General features: G+C 58.1%; 2 protein-coding genes across 2 annotated transcripts in view; both read left to right on the forward strand.

Moving 5' to 3' along the window:
• LOC102373776 (serine protease 27-like) overlaps positions 1–694 on the forward strand; it is a 2,444-nt gene extending 1,750 nt beyond the window's left edge. The window contains exons 4-5 of the mRNA XM_025193952.1: positions 4–90; positions 401–694. Of these exons, the coding sequence (XP_025049737.1) occupies positions 4–90; positions 401–595 (282 nt within the window). The 3' untranslated portion in view covers positions 596–694. The remainder of the gene's footprint in view (positions 1–3; positions 91–400) is intronic.
• Positions 695–3,968: 3,274 nt separating this feature from the next.
• The window catches only part of LOC102374030 (serine protease 53-like), a 6,399-nt gene continuing 1,856 nt past the window's right edge, over positions 3,969–8,511 (forward strand). Inside the window, exons 1-7 of the mRNA XM_006037565.3 lie at positions 3,969–4,011; positions 4,879–4,905; positions 5,582–5,750; positions 6,583–6,863; positions 7,507–7,673; positions 7,755–7,974; positions 8,207–8,342. Coding sequence (XP_006037627.1) covers positions 3,969–4,011; positions 4,879–4,905; positions 5,582–5,750; positions 6,583–6,863; positions 7,507–7,673; positions 7,755–7,974; positions 8,207–8,342 — 1,043 coding nt within the window. The remainder of the gene's footprint in view (positions 4,012–4,878; positions 4,906–5,581; positions 5,751–6,582; positions 6,864–7,506; positions 7,674–7,754; positions 7,975–8,206; positions 8,343–8,511) is intronic.

The following is an 8,511-nucleotide window of genomic DNA, read 5'->3' on the forward strand; positions in this document are numbered from 1 at the left end:
CAGGGGGCCCCGCCGCTGCCCGGCGCCCGCGACATCCAGGAGGACATGATGTGCGCCGGGTACCCCCAGGGGGGGCGGGACGCCTGCCAGGTGAGCGCGCGCCCCAGAGACAGCCGTTACGGGGCGCAGGGGGTGGGGGTGTTCTCCACGGCCAGGGAGCCCAGAGTCAGCCGCATCTGAGGGCTGTTCCGTGCAGCGGTTCCCACCCCAGAGTCAGCTGCATCTCACTACTATTATATGCAGCTGTTTCCACCCATGCACCCCAGACCCAGCTGCATTTCAGGTCTCTAATATGCCGTTGTACCCACCCACCCCAGAGCCAGCTGCATCTCAGCTGTTCTATGCAGTCGTTCCCATCGCAGAGCCAGCAGCCGCTAACCGCCGCTCTCTCCCTGCACAGGGTGATTCGGGCGGGCCCCTCGTCTGCCCCCTGGGGGCCGCGTGGGTGCAGGCTGGCGTGGTGAGCTGGGGTGACGGCTGTGCCCGCCACAACCGCCCGGGGGTCTACATCGCCTTGGCAACCTACCGGGACTGGATCCAGCAGCACGTGCCCGGCATCGGCTTCGTGGGGGGCGGACGCCGGGGATCTTCCTGAGGGGGGTCCCGGACACCCGGGGTCTTTTTTATTTATTGGGGGCAACCTTGGGTTCATTTTTATTGGGGGGGTCTTGGACCCTTGGATTTTTTTAGGGGGGGGGGGGGGAAGTGAGGCACATGGGTTCTCCCCCCGAACACGCCCTGCCTTGAGCGTGCCCAGCCGTGCCCGTCTGCGCACACACACGTGACTCACAATTCCCCCGGGCCCTTCTCGCACGCTGAGCTGGCGGGTGGGGCAGGTCCCCCACACCATTCATTACCGTATTTATGCGTGTATCACGCCCAACCTCCCCCCCATTCAGTGCTGGTTACCGTATTTGTGGGGGTATCATGCCCAACCCCCCCACTCCATTCAGGGCTGGTTACTGTATTTATGGGGGTATCATGTGCCTACCTCTGCGTCCCCCAGTTTGCCTGGGGATGGTGGAATAAAGAGGGCTGTGTTCAATGACACCGATGTGCCTCAGTTTCCTCACTGAAAGGGGGGGTCAATGGGTACAATGCGCCCAGAAACAGGCCCCTCTGCCATGTTTCTGAGTATGTAATGCACCTACAACTATGACACACCTCACTGAGGATGGGGCAACGCAAGCTCTCCATTCAATCCCACTGGCGTGCCTCAGTTTCATAGATTTCATAGATTTCATAGACATTCGGGCTGCAAGGCACCCCGGAAGATCATCGAGTCCAGCCCCCTGCCCCAAGGAAGGGCAGGAACTCAGCTGGGCTCATAGGATCGCACCGAGATGAGCATCCAGTTTCGCCTTGCAGGTGTTCAGTGTGGGCGCTTGAACCACCCCCGGCGGCAGGCTGTTCCAGCCCTTGGGGGCTCGGACAGGAAAGAAAGTCTTCCTTCTGTCCAGCCTGAAACGGTCTTGCAGTAGTTTCTGACCGTGCGACCTAGCCGTCATGCCTTGGGGCGCTCTGGTGAGCAAACGTTCCCCCACATACTGCTGGTCCTCCCTGGTAGACTTGTAGGTGGCCACCAGATCACCCCTGAGCCTGCGCTTCTCCAGGCTAAAGAGCCCCAGGGCTCTCAGCCGGCCCTCGTAGGGTCTGCTTCCCTGACCTCTGAGCATGCGCGTGGCTCTTCTCTGCACTCTCTCAAGCTTCTCCACATCCTTTTTGAGTTGTGGAGCCCAAAACTGGACGCAGTACTCCAGCTGCGGCCTCGCTAGGGCCGAGTACAGGGGGAGAATGACGTCCCGGGATTTGCTCGCGAAGCATCGATGGATGCAAGCCAGCGTTTTGGTCGCTTTACTAGCCGCGGCATCGTTTCCCCACGTAATGGGCAGCCGAAGAGCTGGGGGCTATGAGAAACAAGCCAATTAGTGTATATTAGAGTATATAACGTGCCTACAAATATGACGCTGGGGAGGGGGAGATGAAGATGTCTTCTTTCAACCCCGCTCATGTGCCTCAGTTTCCCCACTGAATGAGGGGGGCTGAAAAGTGGGGCAGGGGGGCCAGTACAGGCCAAGAAACAAGCCAATTACCGTATTTTTTAGTATATAACGTGCATACAAATATGACGTGTCTTAGCTGGTGGACAGGGAATGAAGAGGTCTTCTTTCAACCCTGCTGGTGTGCCTCAGTTTCCCCACTGAATGGGGGGGGGGCGGGCACTGAATTGTTGAGGGCTATGACAACCCAATAAATAGGCCAATTACCGTATTTCTGAGTATATAATAAGCCTACAAATATGACACACATTTTAGCTGGGGACAGAGGAATGAAGAGGTCTCCATTCAGCCCCACTGCTGTGCCTCAGTTTCGTCACTGAAGGGGGGGTCTGAAGGGCTGGCTGCTCTGAGATCCCAAATAGGCACCAATCTACCGTATCTCTCAGTATGCAATGTGCCTACAACTATAATGTGTCTTGTCTGGGAAGGGAGACTAAAGACATCTGCTTACTACTACACTGGTGTGCCTCAGTTTCCTCGTTTGATGGGGGGCTGAAGAGCTGGTTGCTACAATACCCCAAGAGACAGGCCCATCTACCATATTTCTGAGTATACAACGTGCCTACAAATACGATGCATGTCTTGGCTGGGAAGGGAGAATGAAGACATCTGCTTTCCACCATGCTGGTGTGCCTCAGTTTCCTCACTTAATGGGCAGCTGAAGAGCTGGGGGCTATGACGGCCCAATAAATAGGCCAATTACCGTATTTCTGAGTATATAATGTGCCTACAGATATGACACAAGCCTTGTTTGGGGAAGGAGGAAGAAAGAGGTCTCCATTCAACCTCACTGGTGTGCCTCAGTTTCCTCACTGAAGGCGGTTTTGAAGGGCTGGTTGTTCTGATACTCCAAAAAAGACACTGATCTACTGCATTTCTTGGTGTACACTGCATCTACAAATATAACGTCTTGGGGAAGGGAGAATGAAGACATCTTCTTTCAACCTTGCAGGCATGCCTCCGTTTCCTCACTGAGGTGGAGATCTGCAGAGCTGGTTGCTATGATACTGGAAGAAATAGGCCCATCTACCGTATTTCTGAATATACAATGCATCTACAAATACAAGACATGTCTTGGCTGGGGAAGGGAGAATGAAGATGTCTTCTTTCAACCTTGCTGGTGTGCCTCCGTTTCTTCCCTTAACGGGCAGCTGAAGAGCCGGAGGCTATAATGGCCCAAGAAATAGGGCAATTACCATATTTCTGAGTATATAATGTGCCCACTAATATGACACCGGTCTTGTCTGGGGAAGGAGGAATGAAGAGGTCTCCATTCAACCTCACTGGTGTGCCTCAGTTTCCTCACTGAAGTGGGGTCTGAAGAGCTGAGGGCTATGCCAGCCCAAGAAACAGGCCAATTACCATATTGATTAGTATACCCATTTACCTACAAATACAACATAGGTCTCACTTGGGGAAGGCAGCATGAAGGCATCTGCTTTCCGCTTCACTGGTGTGCCTCAGTTTCCCCACTGAAGGAGGTGTCTGATACCTCCAGAAACAGGCCCCTCTACCATATTTCTAAGCATACAACATGCCTCAAATATGACTCATGCCTGGTCTGGGGGAAAGTGGACCGGAGAAGCAAGCACTTCTGCCTTCCAAAATAACCAGCCTGCCTCAGTTCCCCCTCCCCACCCTGCCTCAGTTCCCCCCCCGCCCCTCAGTTTCCAGGCAGGGGGAGGAAGTGATGAGCTGGCTGGTCCCCACCCAGCCCCGTGGGGCAGGTGAGAGGCAGGTAGTTCCCGTATCAATGCCCAGGGGGTGGCACAGCTGCGGTGAGGCAGGCGTGAGCAGGCGGCTGGCACACGCCCGGCTCACGTGGGTGTGAGGCTGAGGCGTGATGGGGCAAGACGACCCAGGGTGGATATAAGGCATGGGCGGTGGGCAGCGGAGGCGTTGGGCAGGATGGACGGACGGAAGGCGGGGACCCTGCTGCTGCTCCTCAGCTGTGAGTCTTGGGGGGTGATGGGAAGTGGGGGGCAGGGGGTATATGGAGGAGGGAACCCAGGTTCCTGGGCTCCCAGCACCCTGCTCTCACCCCTCAGTCCCCACTGTCATCCCAGAGAGCCCAGGTGTCCGCGTTCCCCCTCCCTGCTCTAGGCCCCCCACTCCCCTCGCAGAGGAGAACCAAGGCATCCAGGTGCCCAGGCCCTCCCTTGGCAAACACACTGGCCAGACCCTGGGCGGGGGGCTGGGCCCCGCCGTCCGCCTGTATCCGGGTGCTGGCTGGCGCTGTGCCGGCTCCTAAATCCCTTGGCCCCAGGGGCTGGGTGGAGCCAGGGGGGCGAGGAGGGAGGGGCTGGACCTTGGACCTGCTGGGGACGTGCCCCTGGGCCAGCTGGCATGGGGTGGGGACCCAGGCGTCTGGGTTCCCAGCAATGCCTGCCCCCCAGGGCGTGTGTGCGCGCGTGTCCCGGATGCCTGGGTCCCGTGTGTGGTTACGTGTGTGCGTCCATCCCTCCCCGAACACCTAGGTCGTGTGTGTGTGTGTGTGTGTGTGTGTGTGTGTGGACACCTGGGTCCCCTCTCCAGCCTCTCTGCCCCTGCACTTCCCCTTCCCAAGGCGGTGTGGGGTCGGGGTGGCCGGGGGAGCTTCCCCGGCCCAAGGCAAATAGCTCAGGGCGGCGGGAGGGCGGGTGGCAGCAAGTCCGGCCTAGGGCTCTTCCCCTCTCCCTGCTGAGGGGGAACCTTTCTGGGGGTGGGGGGAGGGCTTGGAGGGAGGTCCTGAGGGGGCACTACCACTATAGGGGTGACCGCAGCACAGGCAGGAGGGCGCTGTGTCTCACCCCTGCATGGGTGTGTCTCTCCCCCACAGGCCTCCAGAGTGGAGCAACAGCCTCAGGTATGAGCCCCCCGAATCCCATAATCCCACCTTCAAATATGGATTAATCCATATTAATCATTAATTAATCCCCCTGTTAATTAATCCCCTGATTGATTAATACCCTTTTAATCCCTTTATAATACCCTAACCTGTTTCTGATCTCTCTAATCCCAGACCTTTTCCCCCACTCTCTCTACTCCCCCATCCTGCTCCGTCCCCTAGGCCCTCCCACTCCCTAATCTTCTAATCCTATGTCTAATCCTCCCTTGTGCTATGCCCCACCGCCCCCACCATTGTACCCCAGTTCCCTGCCACATGACCCCCCGCCCATCCCTTGTCCCTGTATCACTCTCCCATATCACTCACCCCGGACCCACAACACACACCTGGAGGCACACTTCTGGTTGCAGCACACTCACATGTACTTGTGCACACCTAGATGCCTAAAGGGTGCAGCACATGCACACACAGAGAACCCAGTGTCTCTCACACACACACTAGATGCCCAAAGCCTTGGCCCATTTCTCTATGCTATTAGACCCCACTCCCCTCGCAAACCCAGGGATAAAACCCAGGTGTCCGGGCTCCGCCCCCCACCCCCCCATCCTGTGGATCCCTGGGGGCAATACTCAGCTTCCCCTCACTTCCCAGCATTGGATTTGGGAGCCAACCAATCACCTCCCACCCCTTCCAGGCCCGGCCTGTGGCAAGCAGCGAGTCCTGACCCGTGTGGTGGGAGGGACCAATGCCGTGATGGGGGAGTGGCCATGGCAGGTGAGCCTGCAGCTATCGGGTGAGCACATCTGCGGCGGATCCCTCATCAGCAGTGACTGGGTGCTCTCAGCCGCCCACTGCTTCGAGGGGTGAGTCTCAAGCCACGCTGGGGTTGATGGGGGCTCTGGGTTGGGGGACCTAGAACCCTGGGTGCATCATCTCCAGGATGGGGGACCTTGACCATTGGGTGGCTCCTCTCAAGGTCGGGTACCTGGACCATTGTGTGCCTCGTGTCTGGGTTGGGTACATAGAGCACTGAGTGCATCCTCTCCGTTTTGGGGGACCTAGAACATTAGGTGTCATCTCTAGGTTGAGGTATGTAGAGCCTTGGGTGTGTCACATCTGGGCTTGAGGGACCTAGAACATAGGGTGCATCATCCCTGGGTTGGGGACCTAGAACACTGAGTGTCATCTCGAGGCTGAGGTACCTAGAACACCAGGTGCTTGAGTTACCTAGACATTCACCCATACCATCTACTGATTGGTTAACCTAGAACCTCAGATACCATCCTCTGAGTGGGTTACCTAGAACCCAACTGTGTAATCTCCTAGAACCTCACATGGGTCATCTCCTGGTTGGGTCACCTAGAGCCTTACATGTCATGTCCTGGCTGGGTTACCTAGAATATGACATGTGCCTTGTCCAGGGTTGGGCCACCTAGACCGTGGCAGATGTCATCTCCAGGTTGGGAAATCTAGAATAAGCCCCCCCAAAAGCAGGGGTCTAGAAGAGTCTAGGCTGGCTGGACAACCTAGAACAGGAGGTTTTGGGTTCAAGACCCACCCACTGTAGAACCCCAGTGGGAGGAGAAGACAGAACCAGGGAATTTAGGGTTTAAGACCCACCAGGAGGACTCAGCTGTGGGTGGAGGGAGGTGGTTGAGACCTGATCTAGAACCTGTGTCCCCTATCCTCTCCCAGCAATGCCAGCACCGACGATGTGTCCCTCTGGAGGGCAGTTCTAGGTCGACTCAAGCTGAGTGGGGGGAACCTGCCAGGCCTGGAGCGGAAGGTGTTGCATGTCATCATCCATGAGAAGTACACAAACTACCAGGAGGGCTATGACATTGCCCTGGTGCGCCTGGCACAGCCCGTGGCCTTTGGGCGGAACGTGACCCCCATCTGCCTGCCCCATGCTGGGCACCGTTTTGCCTTTGGCGCCCCCTGCTGGGCCTCTGGCTGGGGCCGAGTGCAGGAGGAAGGTGAGTGGAGGGTGGTGGAGGCATCCCATTGGACAACACCAGGTGAGGGGTGAGCCCCTGCTTCTCGCCTGGATTCCCCCAGCAGCCACGGAGAGTCTCCATTGGGTGACTAACTGTGGTTGAGGGCTTCCAACCACCCTGACCCCACAACAGCAATGGAGACTCTCCATTGGGTGGCCATCTTGGCCATGGCCAACTACAGTAGGGGGTTTCCAAAAGCCCTGACCCCGCAACAGCAATTGAGAGTTTCCTTTTGGTGGCCATCTTGGCCTTGGCCAACTACAGGAGAGGGCTTTCAAAAGCCTTGACCCCACAACAGCAATGGAGACTCTCCATTGGGTGGTTACAGTAGAGGGCTTTCAACAACCCCAACCCACAATAGGAATGGAGAGTGTCCATTGGACAGACATCTTGGCCACAGACAACTGGGATAGAGAGCTCCCAAGAGCCCAGCTCCCAACAGTGATGGGCAGCCATCTTGGCCATGGCCAGCTAGGGTAGAGGGTTTCTGATCCTGCCAGCCAGGATGGAAATGTTTCATTGGGTGGCCATTTTGCCTGTTGCTTCCAAAACCCCCCATCTCACCATGCGCCACCTCCAGGGGCTCTGACCTGCCCCAAACTCTCTCTCTGACCCCCCACAGTTCTCCTTCCCCAAAACCGGCCCCTCCAGAAGGTGGAGTTGGACCTCCTGAGCGCCGACACCTGCAACTGCATCTATGCCAACAACCGACAGAAGAAACTGGCCCGGCCAGCTAGGCTGGGGATGATCTGTGCCGGGTACCAGAAGGGGGGCAAGGGGCTGTGTCAGGTGAGAGGGGCAGGAGAGGGGGGAGATAAAAGAGGGCAATATAGCCTGTTCCTTGGCTCTGAAGCTCCCTGGCTCCTATAGGGTGACTCTGGGGGGCCCCTGGTGTGCGAAGAGGACGGGACGTGGTTCCAGGCTGGGATCATCAGCTTCTCAGCTGGCTGTGCCCGAGACAACAGCCCCAATCTTCTGACGGAGGCCACGGCCTATGCGGACTGGATCCAGCACCACACTGGGGGGGAGGCGGCTTTCGCCAAGCAGATGGGGCCACCGCAAAAGAGCTCTGAGGAGGGGAAATGCTCAGGTATGGGGAGGGGGCACTGGGAGCCCGGACACCTGGGTTCTTTGGGAGGGCAGCGGGGTGAGAGCAGAGGGGGAGGGAGCCCAACACCTGGGTCTGGGATTGGGAAGGGTGCGTACAGATGGGAAGGTGGGTGCCCAGACACCTGGGCTCTCTGGGAGGGGAGTGGGGGCTGGGCTCTGGGTGTCCAAGCTGGGCAGGGGAAGTGGATTCATGATCCCGGTGCACCCCTCAGGTTGTGGCATGATGAAGGGGCCCCCTGAAGGGCCATGGCCCTGGTACGTGAGCTTGCACTTCGAGGGCAAGCATGTGTGTGGTGGGGCCCTGGTGGCCGAGCGCTGGGTGCTGACGGCAGCGCACTGCTTCATTGGGTGAGTGCCGGGGGCGGGAGGGGCTGGGGTGGCTTCCCTCCCAGGGAACCCAGGTGTCTGGGCTTCTGGTCCCCCTGCTCCCACCCCGCACCCCAGAGAGCCCAGGTGTCTGGGGCTCCCAGCCTCCCCAACACCCACCCCCACCCCCCCCGAGAACCCAGGCATCCCA

Source organism: Alligator sinensis, unplaced genomic scaffold (assembly GCF_000455745.1).
Source record: "Alligator sinensis unplaced genomic scaffold, ASM45574v1 scaffold1511_1, whole genome shotgun sequence".
Classification (NCBI taxonomy): domain Eukaryota; kingdom Metazoa; phylum Chordata; order Crocodylia; family Alligatoridae; genus Alligator; species Alligator sinensis.